Genomic DNA, 19,022 nt, shown 5'->3' on the forward strand with positions numbered 1-19,022 from the left:
TTAAAGTAATAACTTAAATGAAGAACAATGTATGAACATGTCATTTGTGATTTAGTCTAAGTTTGTGTTTTTCTGTTTTCTCAACATCAGAAACTCAAATATCCACCATCAATGTCAGAGTTGGAGATGACGTCACTTTACCTTGTAAAGATGTTAAAGACTTTGGTGATAACTGCACAAATACCACCTGGATCTACGGTGATTTAAAGAAAACAGTGGCACTGTTTGAACACGGGAGAGTTAAAAAAAAAGCTGGAGATAAATCAGACAGACTGAGAGTTACGGAGGACTGTTTCCTGGTTTTAGAGAAAGTCACAGCTGAAGATGAAGGTCGTTACATCTGCAGACAGTTCAGTTCAGAAGAACAATACACAGACTCTAACATTCAACTGTCTGTTAACATCAGTAAGTACTAATATAATAGTATGTCCGGCTTGAACTTTCTCATTCAAAAAAACTTGTAACATTAAATAATTTTGGTTTGAGTGAGAAACATAATTTAACAAACAGATCTAAACTAAATGTTCTTGCAGGAGCTTCAACGGCCACAAAGATGACAACAATCCCTCCACCACCATCAACAACATTCACCTCTGCTAGAAATGATGATACAGGTTTGTCATTTATGATAACACAATAACTAAACTCATCATTAGTTACTGAATAATTTCAATCTGTGTGTATTTTTATTTAAATGGCTTTAGTGTCATTTCCGGTGTTTTTTGACAGTTTTTTGAGTATTTCAGGTTCATTTTGTTTTTCTTCAGAACCAGAAGATCACATTTACACGTTTAGAGCGTCAATCGGAATGATTGATGGAGTCCAGATAGTTTGGAAAATGATTGGAAAACTACAGTTTCTCCTTTAAGTTTGTTGCTGATGTCTTTCCTACTTGACATTGTGTTAAACACCAAAATGAAAAAAAGAAACTGTTTGTAAAAGATGCTCCAACTGGCTGTTGAGCAATTCATCAGGTACATTTGTTAAGAAACCTCTGGGTGCCAATTACATCTTTATTCCAGTAGTGGCGGAACTCATGTTGCTATTTTTAAAATTAATTTTAAAACTATTTTGTACACACAGCTTCCATCCATTGGCTTATTTATATATTCATTTATTTATTTAAAAACAGTAGGTTTTAACATGTCGTGTGTGAGGAACCTGAGGTTTAATTTACGTGACTTGAAGCCTTCGCAGACGCAAGATTATGCTAAATAAGTTCCAGTGAAACCACATTTTCAGGAACATGTAGTTTCTTCTGAATTTAAGTTTAAATGGGCAAATGATTTCAGATTATAGCAGCATAAAACTGTCCAATACTTGATTGTGTTGGAAGGTCTTTGGTGGAGAAGGGTCTATGTTCCCGTGGGTGTGGCAGCTCTCTCCATCATCGTCGTGTCAGTTCACATCTGGACAAAAACTAACGGTGAAAACATGAACACATGAAACTTTCATCAAGAAAATGTTGGATTCGGTGGAAACTAAAAATGGCTCTTTTTTTTTGTATTTTCAGGTAACAGGACTGATCATAACAAAACTGTGAGTTTTAAATCTTCATTATTCATTTTCAGTTAAATTATAATATTGAAAATATCGGGAATCTTTTCTGAGATGAAAGTAAATGACTGACAAAGAAATGTGGACACCAAGTGAAAGACTGACGGGTATCTGAACCTCTGTGCTGTGTTTTCCAGGTGATCAGTGATGAAGATGATGGTGGTGATGATGTGGTGACCTATGAAAATACCGAAGCCCCCCCTGCTTCTGTTCAATCCACAGATCAATAAATCAGCTGGAAAAAAAGATCTGACCTGAGCCGGAAGCTTAACTTGGTACAGAATGGAAAAAAAAGGCTTTGTTTCCTGTATTTCTGCATAAACTGGGACTAAAGTGAGACAAAATCAGCAAAATAATCAAGCTGGATATATTCATATTTCCTGCCAGAAGCCGGGTTCCAAAATCTTTATGAGAAACAGCTGTGTTATTACATGAAAGGATAATCGACCAGGACTTGAGGGAATCATTATATGAAATTAGAATCAACAATTATTTGCATTTTGTGTGATCAGAGTTGAAATAACGTGAGTCAGTTCCACTGTTTCTTTCCACTTATTCATCTAACTTTGTGCATGAAACGGTTAATGAAACTTTGTCTAAAAGTATGATCTTTGATCCAGCTTCTCCTCATCTGTCCTCGGTCATTGATGAAAACACAAAAGCATCAATGTTTATGTTTAGTCATTCAAATATTACAATTAAATAAAAATAAATAATAAATAAAATAAAAAAAGTATTTAAATATGTAAAAATAAACTTTTACATTCAGTAATTGGTCTTTTGTAAATTAAAATATTTTAGTTTAGCTTAAATTCCATGAAAGTACTTTCTTACAAACACTGTTTTCATTATTTTATTTTATTTTGTCTGCATACATAAATGGTTAATACCAAGTTGGTAAAAACCTAAAGCATATATATGCATTTTAATCTATAATCAATGTAATATATAGCATATAAACATTTTTCATTTTGATTTGATTAGATTTTTATTTTGTACATGTAAAAGAATACAATTAAAAGAGAAGATAAGAAAACAAAACAAATTAAAAAAACCCAACAAAACAAAGAATTTCATACTTCACTTAATATCTTAATATACATGTGCAAGGATTCATAATAACTATACTATAATTATACTCACACTGTACTCACACATTTACCTACACATACATGCACATAGTTGAGTATTTCTATATATTTGTACACACATGCCCATATAAATATTTATATAAATATACTTATTTACACCATGCTATCTCTATATTAACTCCATCTGCTCTATATCTATCTATATATATATATATATATATATATATATATATATATATATTTATATATATATATATATATCTACATACACACATATACACATACATATTCACACATATGTATATATACTATACATATATACATATACTTTTCATAGTTGTTCGTGTTCTGTGAGTCCTAAAATTTAGAGAACCCCTTAATTTATACCTCCTCTCTCAGTCATAAAACATTTTCTTTAAGTGAGACGGTAATACCTTGTTCCTAGATTTATACATGAATTGTGTGGTTTGGAATTCCACTATGTCAAAAAATGTGATTATTTTATAATTGAAGAATAATGAATTGGTGTGTTCACAAAAACCGGCATTATGAATTATTCTGATGGCTCTTTTCTGCAGTATGAATAGTGGTTGCAGTGAACTTTTATTAGTATTTCCCCAAACCTCTAAACAGTAACTTAAATAAGGCAAAACTAGGGCTTTGCTTTGGCCAGAACTGAGCTGCCTCTAGACACTTTGTTGTGGATGTGTTTAATAGAAGATTTCCAGCAAATCTTGTCATCTATAATTACCCCAACAAATGTAGTTTCATGTACTCTTTCAATGTTTACACCCTCAATCTGTACCTGTGCTTGATTGTTTTTATTTTTTCCAAATACCATCATTTTTGGTTTGTTCAAGTTTAATGATAACTTGTTATTGTCAAACCATTTTTTAATTTTGCCAAATTCTGAAGTAATATTGTCCAAAAGTTGCTGTAAATTCTCACCAGAATAAAATATATTTGTGTCATCTGCAAATAGTATGAATTTCAGTATTTGTGATATTTTACATATGTCATTGATATAGATGATGAATAGTTTAGGACCCAACACTGACCCCTGGGGGACTCCACACTCAATGTCCAAACATTGTGACTGATTTTCTCCCATCTTTACAAATTGTTTCTTGTTCTTTAAGTAGCTTCTAACCCACTGTAATGCCAACCCCTTATCCCATATAGTTCCAATTTATTGAATAATATTTCATGATTTATTGTATTGAATGCTTTTTTTAGATCAATGAATAAACAAATTGCCTATTTCTTTTCATCAATGGAATTTGTGGTTCCTTCAATGAGTTCAGTTACAGCTTGTGCTGTTGTTCTGGTTTTTCGGAATCCATACTGACTTTCAGAGAGTAAATTGTGTTTATCTATGAGATCTGTTAGTAAATAGTTTTCCTAACATTTTTGAGAATTTTGGGAGAAGAGAAATAGGTCTGTAATTTGTGAAGTGGTGTTTGTCTTCAGTTTCGTACAACGGCATAACTTTAGCTATTTTCACACCATTGGGGAATTGACCCGTTTGCAATGATAAGTTAAAGATATGCGTTAGAGGTAGGGTTGTCCCGATCAGGATTTTTTAGCTCCCGATCCGATCCCGATCACTTGAGTTTGAGTATCTGCCGATCCCGATTTTTCCCGATCCGATCACTTTTTTTGGCTCCCGATACATTTCCGATACTTTTTCCCGATCAGATGCATTTTGGCAATGAATTAAGTAAAAAAGTAAAGTACAGACACGGACCCTTTAGACCGTAACACCAGCGTAGGAACCAAGTGTGGTTGTTCAGAGATGGACGGTTAGACCGTAACACCAGCCCGCAAAATAGCAGTCCGTCATCCCTGTGTTGTTACCGAGTCAATAAAGTGGACCAAAAGATGATTTACGAGTGACGGATAATCATTTACATACTACTACAGTCACTTTTCTCCGACAGCTTTTCTTTCTTTTTTAAAACTTTCAGACTGTTTATCTGAGCGTAGCCTAGCTGTTGTTAGCTTTCTGTTTGCCACGCTTCTTTCCCTCCAGCACAAACGTCTTTTCCAGCCGCCGGCGCCGCCCAAAATCTTATAATAAACACACATCAACTGTCTGTATTGTTAAATATAATTGTAACACAATTTCATAATTGATATATGTTAAAACATAGGCACAGAGCAACAAGCAAACAAATAAGACCAAGTCGCCTGGAGCTGCCAGCAGCCCCGCTGTGAGCTGCAGCTGCGGCTGCAGCACCAGGAAGATTGTGACCAGAGCAATCAGCCAAAACCGCCCTGTCAAGGCCAGATTATAGAATCAACAATTATATTGCAAAAACAGGCAGCCCCAGTAATTTTCCGTCTGCCTTCAGTCTCTGGTTCATCTATGGCGACTCCAATCAGACGAATTTGTGATCAATTTCCGCCAAGCCGAGCTTCCAACTTCTCCAAGGTCTTATCCATCTTGCCAATGAGCTCAAAGACCGCCGCCAGCCTGCGATTCTTTTTTGGAAAACTCCTGCCTCCTGCTCTCCTGCATCTGGGTCCACTCCAACCATTTCCTAACAACCTCCACCTTAAAAACCTAACTTTTCTGTTTAGTAAAGCCACTAATTAGTGTAAACTCTAGTGTGTTATGGCCAGTAGTCATAGCTGCAGCTACAGTTGCTCAAACTAGCTTCGATGTAGATATGCTGCTATACAGGACTGTCTCAAATTTGAATATTGTGCAATATTCTAATTTTCTGAGACAGTCCTGTAGACCTAGACTGCAGGGGGGAACCAACATGGGATCAATGGGATCCATCACCTGATTTGACTGCTGTCATACCATTGAATGAAGGACAAAACGATAACAATCATCCCATAGATATGGGCCAGTAGGGCCCTACTCTACCTACTAGTAGGCGCAGGAGGCTGTTATCGCCCCTTTCTATGGCTAACTCCATGTTATTAATGCTCAGTAGGTACAGAAGTTTTGTTATGAAGCTCACATCTCACCTCCCTTTATTATGTATTTAGCTAGAATTTTAAAACCTGAACAATAGAATTCAACGTAAAATGCCGGATCTTGTCCATTAAAAACAATACGTTTTGGAACATAGTGTAACGACCACAGATAGATAAGGCCTTGCCCGCCTGGGCAACACATCAGCATTTGGCCGATTTGTTAGTGCAGTTGACTGTGGTCTGGGAGACTGTGGTTCGAGACACGCTCTGGGCACGACTTGTTCGCCACGGTATTTTCCTCATTGTGTTATGGTTTTCTTTTAATATCTTTAACATTTCTAAACACAAAAACACGAAAGTGTCCTTGATAATTCAATAATACAATAGGTTCATGTTAAGGACATCCGTTTTAATTAGTTCTCCTTCGATTATGACAAGTTAATGCTCAGGGTGTAGAAACTTACTGGTCTGAGAGCCTCCTGACTAATGGTATGGGGCCTATTTTGTGTCTTTTTTTGCACAGTTCACTAACGCTTTGAGCTAGGAGGCTGAAATTCTAGACTCTGTATCCGGAGGTGACTCTCATCCACTGTGCCAAGTTTCAGATCTGTGTGACCTTCGGAAGTGTCAAAGGTCACCGCGTGTGTTGCGTTTCGGCCCTGCAAAGCCTATTTTGTGTCTTTTTTTTCACAGTTCACTAACGCTTTGAGCTAGGAGGCTGCAATTCTAGACTCTGTATCAGGAGGTGACTCTCATCCACTGTGCCGAGTATGAGATCTGTATGACCTTCGGAAGTGTCAAACGTCACCGCGTGTTTTGCATTTCGGCCCTGCAAAGCCTATTTCGTGTCTTTTTTTGCATAGTTCACTAACGCTTTGAGCTAGGAGGGTGAAATTCTAGACTCTGTATCAGGAGGTGACTCTCATCCACTGTGCCGAGGTCCAGACCCGTGCGACCTCGGAAGTGCCAAAGGTCACCGTGTGTGGTGACTTTTTTGGGCCTTTTTTTGTGTGTTTTTTGAATAATTCATTTACGCTTTGAGCTGGGAGGCTGATTTTTGACTATGTTGCAATGCAGAAGGCCCTTTGCTAGGATCTTTTGGTCCCGTGGCTGTACGACTTCTGTACCCGTGGCTGTACGGGTTCACAGAGTTGAGACTTGGCAAGCCCAATCTAGGCCCCATATGGAGGCCACAGGTCAAGTTTTACTTGGTTTGGTAAAATGTTGTGGCAAGGAAAAGGTGAAGTTTCAAAGCCCCACCCATCGAAAAGTACAGGTCCGATCAGACTTCTATGACTTCTGCAACAGTGTTTCCTCCAAAACGTCCTGGCTGGTTAGGAGGGTGTAGAAACGTATAGGTCTCAGAGCCTCCTGACTAATGGAATGGGGCCTATTTTGTGTCTTTTTTTGCATAGTTCACTAACGCTTTTAGCTAGGAGTCTGAAAACCTCAATAAAACACTGCTAAAACCGATTTTAAGGTTCTTTTACTTGTTTTTAAGTGTCTTAACGGCCTTGGCCCTTCTTATCTTTCAGACCTGCTTTTACCATATCGGCCCTCACGGACCCTGAGATCCTCCGGTACCGGCCTTTTATCTGTTCCCAAAGTTAGAACCAAAACCTTTGGTGAAGCTTAATTTCATTTTTATGGCCCACACCTGTGGAACAGCCTGCCGGAGGAATTCAGGGCCGTAGAGACTGTCGATGCTTTTAAAGGTCGGCTCAAGACTCACCTTTTTAAATTAGCTTTTAACTGAATCTCCTTTTACTTGTTTAGCACTACTTATTAATGTTTTCCTCTATGTCATTTTATTCCTCTTAAAGCTTTTATTAATTACTTATTTATTTTATTACTTATTTACTCATTTATTTTTTAATGTTGCTTCTACTGTCAGTGTACTTATGGGCACTGTTAGTGCCCATAAGTTATCTTTTATATTAACATTCATTCATGCTGTTTTTAGTATGTTTTACACTCCTTTTAGTTCTGTTAATATCTTGTTTATTGTTTCTTAGTTCTCAGCGCCAGTGTTCTCCTAATGGGGGCCCTCCACGCCACGCTGGTCTGCCTACAGGGGGCTGTCGTGGGCTTGGTAGTTGGGGGTCCTGCTGTCCTGGCCTGGATAGTTGGGGGTCAAGCTCCAGGGCCTGGATAGTTGGGGGTCCTGCTGTCCTGGCCTGGATAGTTGGGGGTCCTGCTCCAAGGCCTGGAACGTTGGGGTCCTGCTCCAGGGCTTTATAGTCGTGGTGTGGGACCCTCTCTGTCTGGGTCCGGGGGGTCTCTGCAGCGGCGTCCCCTGTAGTCGTGGGCTTGGACAGCTCTCGGTGTGGATGGCTCCCATAGGACGGTGTTTCCTCACCTTGTCTATCAGTGCTCAGCCATACTCCATTTTTATCACAAGGGTGGGGGGTGCCGGGTGGGTCTGCATCTGTATAGTATGCTGTGTGTATGTGTGTGTATGTCTTATGAATGAGGGTACGGGCCGTTGCATGAAAAGTGCTATATAAATAAATAAAGTTTAAGTTTAAGTTTAAGTTTAAAACAGCGTTAAAAACATGCTTTTACAAAGTGACAGTAAAAAACCATACCTTGTGCGACAAAAACTCATAATTCAGCCACTATAACAAAGAATAATATGTAAATAATAATAATGTCATAATCCGTGTATACAGTATATCACGACCACGGATCCCATTGACTTTGCATAGTACTATCCGCGGTGCTCCCATTAAAACCTCAATAAAACACTGCTAAAACAGCGTTAAAAACTTGTTTTTACAAACTGACAGTAACAAACAGTAATTTGCGCATCAAAAACGTATAACTTAGCCACTATAAAAAATAATAATATATGCATAATAATAATGTAATAATCTGTGTATATATCACGACCACGGATCCCATTGAATTTGCATAGTAATATATCCGTGGTGCTCCTATTAAAACCTCAATAAAACACTGCTCAAACAGCGTTAAAAACATGCTTTTACAAACTAACAGTAACAAACAGTACCTTACGCGACAAAAACGCATCATTTAGCCACTATAACAAAGAATAATATATAAATAATAATAATGTCATAATCTGTGTATATATCACGACCACGGATCCCCTTGACTTTGCATGGTACAATATCCGTGGTGCACACACGGAATTATACCACTTTCCGTGTTGGTACCACGGAAAATAGTGGTGAGAGGTCGTGGGCATTTCACGGATTTTTGTGAGATCAGGTTGCACCAAACCTACAGGAGGCAGAGCTGCTGCTGGTTGATTACTAGCAGTGGTGGAGAGAGACAGTTTACCGTGGTGGCCAGGGTTTGGGCCAAGAAACATAATCATAAAACAATAAAACGTCTCCACAGACCCTTATGGGATACAGGACAGGTCCGGGTGTCCACCACCCCCGGGCTGGCACAAGGGGAGGAACAGCGGACACCCGGAGGTGGCAGAGGGCCCGTCATACTGAACCTGCCAACATATCATGCATATCCTGCTGGACATGCACCATAGCATTAACACGTCTGTCTGATGCTGCGGCTGAAGCCACATCCTCACAAAAACGCTTCCTCTTTATAGTTCAGAGTAAATTACTTCAGAGGTGATATGAGGGCTGACTTTTTTTTTTTTTTCAACATATCATGGGCCCAGCCAGCGACTAGTCACCACAGCCCCCACTTCCACATAGGTGGTCAGGTGTTAGATACATTCAGAGGTGAAATACAGAGGAAACTCACATTAACACGTCTGCCTGATGCTGCGGTTGAAGCCACATCCTCACAAAAACGCTTCCTCTTTATAGTCTGTTGGAGAAATTTGTTTCTGCACTCCAATTAAGCATTCAGTTGTCTCCAAGGTTCATCTGATTCAATCATGACTATCACAATCAGTCCTGTAGTTATATTCAATAGGGCAAAAGTGCCTCTTCCAACACTCTTCCAGTTTAATTCCATAGGTCAAAAGTTGCTTGCAACACTCATCTAGTCACAGTATAACATCTTCGTTCAGAGTAAATGACTTCAGAGGTGATATGAGGAACTAACGGTTCTTTCTTTTCTTAATCTGCCACATAAAGATTAAGACGGAAGACATTATGAGGTTTATTTGAAGAAAAAAAAAACTGAGGTCACATCGAGGATGACACATTAAATACAGGAAGAAGAACAGATATCTTTAATCTGAGGCTCAGTGCAGACGCTCGTACGACAGCGGAGGAGAAAAATGGTTTTCTTCAGGTCATCCACATTATATCTGTTGGTGACATGGATCCCACTACTTACAGGTAAGGAAATATTACTTTATTTATTATTGATAAGTCTACATCAGGGATGGGCAACTTGGGTCCTCGGGGGCCGCAGTCCGACATGTTTTAGTTGTTTCTCTGTTTCAGCACACCGTGATACAAGTATCTGTGTCAGATAGTTGTGCAGAGCTTGAAGTCATGATGATGACCATTGATTAGAATCAGAGAAACATCTTAAATTTTGAAGGACTGGAATTGAAGCAAGAAACAGGGACGTGCACTGACTCCTCTGACCATGTGGAGATAGAAAAAAATGACATATGCATCACCCTCTATCAAAAGAAGCATCTCTTTTATTCAGCGTGGCCTCGGTGAACAACATTAAAACCTTAACCCTCTGATGAACCAGTATGAGATGGATTTATCTTTTCAACAGGAAGAATGTCAAAATAAGAGTTATTAATCCATGAACATGAAAGTGTTTATTTAAAATTAATTTCTAATGAATCTTGAAGGATGCTAAAGGGAACTTAAAAAAGAAATGTGTTCATTCAGCAACAGATCACAGATGAGAGACACAGAGAAGAAGAAGATCTAAAGAAAATACAAGACAACAAACTCTAAAACATAAAAAATAAACTGACCCAAATCAAAGTAGAGAAGAAGAACCTGAAACAAGTCCATCCATCCATTAAATTCTGCTCTTTGATACAGAAGAGTATTAAGGCCAGGCAGGAGAACAAATGTTTGAGAGGGGAAGATTTTTTTTTATTGTGCAATTTCGCCTTTTTTCTCAACATTTTCACTTTTTTCTCGAAATTGTACTTAAACATTAATCTCGACATTTCGACTTTTTCACGACATTTCGACTTGTTTCTCGAAGTGCATAATGAAAGAAAAATCTTCCTCCTCTAAAATATTATTTTAATTTTCTCCTGCCTGGCCCTAATACTCTTCCATACTTTGAAACTCGGTCACAGGCTGTTTCTTCTTCTTCTTGTTTTTTTTTTTCTTTTTGAGTTTTATTAAAGATAGCAAGTGGGGCGTGGGAAGCACCATCGGAGTTAAAATGAAGCTCAACGTGTTAACCACATCTCTCTCTCCGATGCTGCTGAAGCCACGTTTCACGAAAACACTTCAGAGGTGAAAAGAGGAACTAAAAGTCCTGACACATCAAAAGTTGACCAAGACAAGACAAGTTAGATCAGATAAGCTGGTGTTGGTTGAAAAAACCCTCTGAGGTCACGGGGACGAGGAAATATTAACCACAGGAGGAAGATGAGGCGTTTATCGTCGGCCCTGGAGGACCGACTAAAACATGTAGGACGGGGGGGAGGGGGGGGGTTAGATCATTTGAATTATAAATGTTGACAACATTAATTCTTCTACTTACAGGTAAGGAAATGCCTATTTACAAATGTTTTCTATTTCTTTGAATCAGCATGTTCTCATGACTTTGTTTACTGCAAGAATAAAACAGTAGTTTGTGTAATTTATACACAGCTTGAGTACTTAATGTGGCAGGGTGGAGAGGTTGATGGGACACGCGCACCTGTGTCCCATCCGCCTGAGTGGCTGCGGCCCCTCCACCTTGCCTGCCTTATAGGGCAGAGCTGGTCGGAGGAGCGGGGCTTCTGAGAAGCTGTGTGAAGGTGCTTCTGCACGTGTGTGGCGGTGATCTGCAATAAAAAGGGTTCTGCACGAAGCTCCGTGTCTCTCCATCCTGTCGGTCAGGCCCCCGTGGCACTCACACTGCTACACTGGAGCCCTTTTTATTGCGTTTTATTTTTATATTACGTTTACATGCGTGAGCAAACTGGGTTATCCCTGTATACATGGTGATTAATCATTCAGGATATCCCGATCAAACCAGCGACGCGCGAAGAATTTGATGACGCAATTAGCGTCATTTCCGCTTCTTCTTCCTGTATCCAAATTCAAAACAAATGCTGCTTCGCGCAACTTTTCTCTCACCTTCTTGTAAATCTTGCTATCCCGGTACTTTCTACCGTCTACAAATGCAGAAATGTTCATATCCTTCATTACATTTATGAAGTGATTAGTCTCCTCCTGGTCTTGTGTTTCTCCGTGTTTATAAGAACTTCCTGGACTCAAAAGACCAGGATTCCTTGTGAACAGAGTGTTGTGATATGGTTAGATGAGGACCCAAGCGCAGGAGAGCAGAGTAGGAGGCCGGAGGCAGGAGTTCTCAACAAAAAAAGGGTTTATTTACAAAAACAAGAACTAAAAGCGCTGCAGAGCAGGATCAACAAAAACCAGGATCATGAAGGACAAAAACTACAAGGAGACATGGAGGTAGAGGAATAAATATACTCACTCCATTAGGCTTGCAAAAAAGAAATATTTCAGTGAAAAATTCAATAGTTGTTCAAAAGATATTAAAACCACGTGGAAAGTAATAAATCAGTTGTTGCAAAGAGAAAGGACTACCCCAGAGCTCCCTTCAGTTTTCTTGGATGGGGAAAATTCTTTCAACAATCCATTTGATATAGCTCAAAGATTTAATGATTTTTTTGTTAATATTGGTTATGAATTGTCAAATAAAATTTCTACTTGTCATGGTAATCCACTGGATTTTATTTCTAAAGATTTTCCTATTATTTCGTCATTCAAGCTCCCAAATATTCAAGAAATAAGTGACATAATTGATGAACTGAAAACATCTTCAGCCGGTCATGACAATATACCTGCATTCCTTGTCAAACAGGTGAAACAGACAATACTGCAGCCACTTGTTTATATCTTTTCCTTGTCTTTGAAAACAGGCATTGTGCCAGAAGATTTAAAAATTGCAAAAGTTATTCCTCTGTTTAAAGCTGATGACCCATGTTGTTTCAATAATTATAGACCCATTTCTATTTTGCCATGTTTTTCAAAAATATTAGAAAAAATTATTTATAAACGGATTCTTTTTCATTTAGATTCTAATTCAGTTCTCTACAAACATCAGTATGGTTTTCGGAAAAATCATTCTACTTATATGGCTCTGCTTCACCTTATTGACAAAGTTACCTCTGCACTTGAGAAAAATGAATTTACCTGTAGTATCTTTATCGACCTTTCAATAGCGTTTGATACTGTTAACCATCAAATTTTAATGGATAAGTTACATAAGTACGGTTTTCACGATACTGCATACAAATGGTTAAAAAATTATGTCTCAAATAGAAAGCAATTTGTTTGTGTTAATGGTTGCTATTCCAATAAGGCCAGATTACTTTGTGGAGTCCCGCAGGGGTCCATTCTTGGACCATTATTATTTCTTATTTATATTAATGATTTGCCTAATGTTTCAAATTTCCTTTGTCCAATAATGTTTGCAGATGACACAACCCTAGTGCTCTCTCATTCAAACTTCAACTCACTAATTAAGGACGCCAATGCCGGTTTAACTGCCTATGCTATGTGGTTCAGATTAAATAAACTATCCTTGAATATAAAGAAATCAAATTTCATAATTTTTAGTGGCAAAAAATCATACCCTAAGGATTCATGCAAAATTAATATTGAGTCTGTTAGTATGCCTCAGGTGTCAACCACAAGATTCCTGGGTATTATTGTTGATGAGAGTTTGAGTTGGAGAGAACAAACTGATTGGGTCACCAAAAAAATCAATAAATCCATTGGCATTATAAGGCGTGTTAGTCATCTTGTCACGACGAGTTGTCTCCTTACACTTTATTATAGTTTAATTTATCCTTATCTCTCTTATTGTAATATAGTTTGGGCAAATACTTTTCCTACAAATCTTCACAAAATTCTGGTCCTACAGAAACGTTTTGTTAGGATTGCAACTCGATCAGAGTCACTCGCTTCATCTACTCCTTTATTTCAAAAACTCAAGATTCTTACTATTTATGACATCAATATTTTTCAGATATGCGTTTTTATTTATAAGCTAAATTCAAGTGAAGGCAATATTCCTGGACAATTCAAGACTTACTTTAAATTAATTTCAGAGATTCATTCTTATTCAACTCGACAATCCTCAGATCTTCATCCTCCTAAATTTCTCACTTGCAGAGGTCAATTTTCGTTGAGATTTAGGGACTAAATTGTGGAATGATTTTTCCCACCTGGCAAAAAGCTCGTCCTCTCTGAAATTTTACAAAAGACGTTTAAAGGACCACTTGACTGCTGTTTTGTAACTGTTTTCCCAATGTATTGTTGTTTATGTATCCATGTTCTTTTTGTTTTTTCTGTGTTTCACTCATAGTGACATGTACAGTCTTATTTGCTCAGGAATCAATACAATATAAGTTGTAAAAACAATATCCCATGCACACTCACACACACTTATTTTTTGTCTTTATTCTTTATTATTTATATATTGCATTATTAGTTTGCCATCACTTTTGTGTAGTTATACTTTCTGTTTTTTGTATGTTAATCTTGACATGAAATTTTAATATCTTCGGTGGAGGCTTCAAATAAGCCCATTGGGTTTTTTGCCTCTTCCTGCACCGTATAGTGTTTATCATTGATATTTCCTGTATATTTTTAAAAACTGTGCAAAACAATAAACAATAAATAATAAACAATAGACACAGTACGGACCGACAGGGAACAAAGGAATGACAAGACCAGATATACACAGGGGATAACGAGACACGACGAGACACAGGTGCAGACACAATCAGGGCAAATGGGAAACAGGAGGGACAGAACTAAAACTCAAAAACTGGGGGGAAGTGTCAAACCCTGACACAGAGCATGTGCAGAAAACAAATTCATGTTCCGTTTATCGGGATATTCCGTTTAGCGTTTACATGACCGAATATTCGGGTTTTAAAAGGAGTAACCCAGGGGTCATATTCGGGTTTTTAAAAACCGGAATATGAGCAAATTCCTGTTATTCAAAGGGGTTATTGGTGTTTACATGCCCGTGCAAAACCGGGTTATTGCCAATATTCGGGTTTTAAAAGGGTAATTGATGCATGGAAACGTAGTCAGTGTCGCCTCAACGAGAGGAGACTCTTCTCTCTAAACTCTGTCTGGGTCTTTCTGTGTGAACATGGGTTTTATATGTGAGGAACATTCAAACAAATATCAAGTAAATTAATGATTCTCAAAATATCCATGACAAGTGAACAAGCAGGAAATAGATGGATGTGGAGGTGAGTGTCATCTACAGTGTAGGCCTACTAAAAGAAACAAAATAATCAAATACATAATTTTCAAACCATTTACTGTAAACACGTTATCTACTTTATTTTTGGTTTTAAATAAACTGCAACAGCAATGTGCAACAACAAAGTACTACAAAAACTAGAACTATAATTAAAATCACTCAACTTAGATAAATAGTACCTCGTCAATATGTGTATTTATGTAAAAATATTTGTATTTATCTATTTTTTTAACTCTTGGGGGCCCCCTAGTGGTCACGGGGCCCTAAGCAGCCGCTTAGTTCTCTTATGCCTTGTACCGGTTCTGTGCTAGTCTGCATCATTATTGACACGCCAAATGTTTGGGTGGTGATAAAAGTACAAGTCATAATACTACAGTAGAAGTACGTAAAGACATGAAGAAGATATGTGATTTATAACAATAACAGGAAGACTTGTGTTCATGTGTTACTTTATAAGACCAAGATGTTTAAACGTGATGAGTTCAGTGGATTCTTCAAATATATATCCAATATATTTAAAGTAATAACTTAAATGAAGAACAATGTAGGCTATTGTATTTAGTTTTGTGTTTTTCTGTTTTCTCAACAGCAGAAACATCCACCATCATCAGCGTCAGAGTTGGAGATGACGTCACTTTACCTTGTGAAGATGTTAAAGACCTTCATGATAACTGCAACAGTACCACCTGGCTCTACGCTGTTTCTCACCAATCAGTACCACTGTTTGAACACGGGATTATTCTAACTGGAGATAAATCAGACAGACTGAGAGTTACAGAAGGCTGTTCTCTAGTTTTAGAGAAAGTCACAGCTGAAGATAAAGGTGTTTACACCTGCAGACGGTACAGCTCAGGACAATTTACAGACTCTGAGGTCAAACTGTCTGTTAACATCAGTAAGTATTTATATAATAGTATTTTCAGCTTGAACTTTCTCATAAAAAAAAAACTTATAACATTAAAATTATTTTGGTTTCAGTGAAACTTGAACATAAATCGACTGATTTATTTAAAGTTTAAACATCACGGTGTAAACGTGTGATGATTCGGTTATTGTGTATTTATTAAGCAATTTAAATCTAAAATATGTAAAGGATAATGCCCCATGGGGTGTACATTAACATAAATATATGGACGACGCGGGGGCGTGAACCGTCTGACGCGAAGCGGAAGAAGTCCATATATTTATGATAATGTACACCTCAAAGGGCATTATCCAGCTTATACCACGGTCACTTACCAAAAGACATAAATATTAAATCAGTTATTCATGCTTTAATGTGTTTTCAGTTGAAATCATTAGTTTTATAACAAGCCGGGCTGAGCGGCTGAGCGACTATTTAATCTCTCGTCTGCAGCCCTAACACCTGAGGGTCTGACTAATACCTGGAACAATCACTACGTCCCATAAGGTCCTTAATGGACACAGTGTTGATTCTCCAGTAACTAGGACGGACCTGAGATACGACTCAGCAACTGGAGATATTCCAGCTCAGCTCAGCTATTTTCTTTTCTCTCCTCTTCTGCATCCCAGTCATCAAAATTGTTAGATTTACCAAATAATTTAAAAGAAATTACAAAATCCCTCACGTGGCCGTCCTGCGGTAGCCGGCTCTTCTTCTCTGAATCTCCGTTGCCGTGGTTACCACCTGGCAGTTGATACAGCGCAATGATATTAAAGATATCAGGCAATTTGACCGAACTTGTTTTCTAGGTGTAGATTATCACTTTAATGGACACCTGCCAGCCAATCAGAATCGAGTATTAACACAGACCGTGGTATAAACATGAATAGTTTCTGTCCTGATGTGAGATGTCACCCTGAAAGCTTCTCTCTACTGTTTCAAAGTAGTTCTAATCAGAATCTACTTTAGTGGCCAGTTTATTATGGAGGTAGATGTGTTTCTTAATTATTCAATCAAAAAATATATTTAAAAAAAAATGTTTTCACTTCGACCAAAAAAATATTTTTCAATCAAAGAAAAAAAGTGTTTGAGACCCACAATTATTTATTGAAAATATATATATATATTTTTTTTTTGAAGCAACTTCTTTTTTGATTAAATGATAAAGACATAAATGTCCTACCCATAATATGGCCCAAACACAAAACAACACTACTTCAAACAAAACCAACTAACTAAAAATTCTCTCAGCAGCTACATCATCATCATCAACAACAACAACAACAACAGCAACAACAACAACAACAACAACAACAACACCAACAACAACAACAACAGCCACCACAGAAAACAATACAAGTACAGGTATGTACGTAAAATGACCCGGTAATGAAACTGAGCATCAGTCTCAGTTTGTGTTTTCACGTGAGGAGCATTCAGAGAATCCAGTAAACACTATAAAGAAATGTTTTTTTTTCTGTTTAATACTTAATTTCCTCTAAATGTCCATTATTCTGTTTTTAATGATTATTCTGCAGGTACGCCCCAGATCATAGTCGCTGTTATTTTACCACCGCTCCTGATTGTCCTGGTTGTTTTGTTGATCATCAGATGGAGGAGGGCTAAAGGTGAGAACCATCATCAATAGACACTTTTACAGACAAAAGCTTTTCTGAAACCCAGATTTGTATGAATGAACTTCACTCTGGTTCTTTTGTCTCTTCAGAGAGGGAAACACAGCCGGGGGGCAACGAGGTGAGTTATTAAACTGGGCAATTTGACTTGCCCAGTTTCTCTGTCACCATGGTGACTGAACTACTGTACTATTCATTTTAGCAGACGCTTTTATCCAAAGGTACTTACATCTGAGACACACACACACACACACACACACACACACACACACACACACACACACACACACACACACACACACACACACACACACACACACACACACACACACACACACACACACACACACACACGCACACACACACACACACCATGGAACAATTAGGGTTAAGGCCTTGCTCAAGGGCCCAAGGTGGTTCATCTTGGTTGCCATTTGGGGGCTTGAACCTGGATCCTCCCAAGCCCACCTCTGTAGCCACTAGACTACATCTGTGGGCATCTGTATCGGATCATCCTGGATCCTCCCTAGGGAGGTGTTCCAGGCATGTCCCCCCTCCCTAGGGAGGTGTTCCAGGCATGTCCCTCCTCCCTAGGGAGGTGTTCCAGGCATGTCCCCCCTCCCTAGGGAGGTGTTCCAGGCATGTCCCTCCTCCCTAGGGAGGAGTTCCAGGCAAGTCCCTCCTCCCTAGGGAGGTGTTCCAGGCATGTCCCTCCTCCCTAGGGAGGTGTTCCAGGCATGTCCCTCCTCCCTAGGGAGGTGTTCCAGGCATGTCCCTCCTCCCTAGGGAGGTGTTCCAGGCATGTCCCTCCTCCCTAGGGAGGTGTTCCAGGCATGTCCCTCCTCTCTAGGGAGGTGTTCCAGGCATGTCAATTTTCTACCATAGCTTAGACTCATAGCCCTTTATTTCCTCGTTAAAGAGTGATTTTTTTTTGTTTGTTAATTTATATTCTAGCTTAGATTCATAGTTCTTGTTTTTTTCCTCTTTAAGAGTGATTTGTGTTTGTAGCCAAATTATTTTATATAGGCAGGTTTTTCCCTTCATACGGAGCGTTTTGTGTTTGTTTCTCTTTATTAGAGTTTTCCCTCCTCTTGGAGTGTTTATTGTTCTCTCTATAGTCAGAGTATAATGTCTAGTTTTGTTTATAGCCATTTGTTTGTCACTCGGTCCGAGGTCTCCGGTGAATTCAATAAAAGCCTTTTGTTATGTAATATCTCTGCATCAGAGTCCTGCTTTGAGTCTTGGCCTGACGAAAAAAGGGTTTGTAGTGGTGAGCGGTGACTTAAAAACGCATAAACAAGAACTAAGATCTCAGATCATCTTTTCTGTTCATTTTCTGTAGTCAATCAAAAATATCTTGAAGTGAATCAAAGTGTAGTATATATTACAGGGGTCTCCAACCCTGGTCCTTGAGGACCGCAATCCTGCACGTTTTATCACGTTTGATAAAGCAGAGAAACATCTACATGCAGGACACCGGCACTCGAGGAGCAGGGTTGGAGACCCCTG

General features: G+C 38.5%; 1 protein-coding gene and 1 long non-coding RNA gene across 2 annotated transcripts; both read left to right on the forward strand.

Annotated features, from left to right (window-relative positions):
• The first annotated feature begins 202 nt into the window (after window positions 1-202).
• Window positions 203-1,836, forward strand: LOC133418641 (uncharacterized). The gene is made up of 4 exons (XR_009770475.1): window positions 203-405; window positions 534-614; window positions 1,337-1,539; window positions 1,695-1,836. It is a non-coding gene; the product is annotated as an uncharacterized LOC133418641 (long non-coding RNA).
• Window positions 1,837-14,858: 13,022 nt separating this feature from the next.
• On the forward strand, window positions 14,859-17,646 carry LOC133464822 (CMRF35-like molecule 1). Its single transcript, XM_061747009.1, has 5 exons — window positions 14,859-14,871; window positions 15,565-15,870; window positions 17,131-17,244; window positions 17,418-17,507; window positions 17,606-17,646. Exons 1-5 carry the CDS (start codon window positions 14,859-14,861, stop codon window positions 17,644-17,646), a joined length of 564 nt encoding a protein of 187 aa, XP_061602993.1.
• Window positions 17,647-19,022: the final 1,376 nt, after the last annotated feature.

This window comes from Cololabis saira, chromosome 18 (assembly GCF_033807715.1).
Source record: "Cololabis saira isolate AMF1-May2022 chromosome 18, fColSai1.1, whole genome shotgun sequence".
Taxonomy (NCBI): Eukaryota; Metazoa; Chordata; class Actinopteri; order Beloniformes; family Belonidae; genus Cololabis; species Cololabis saira.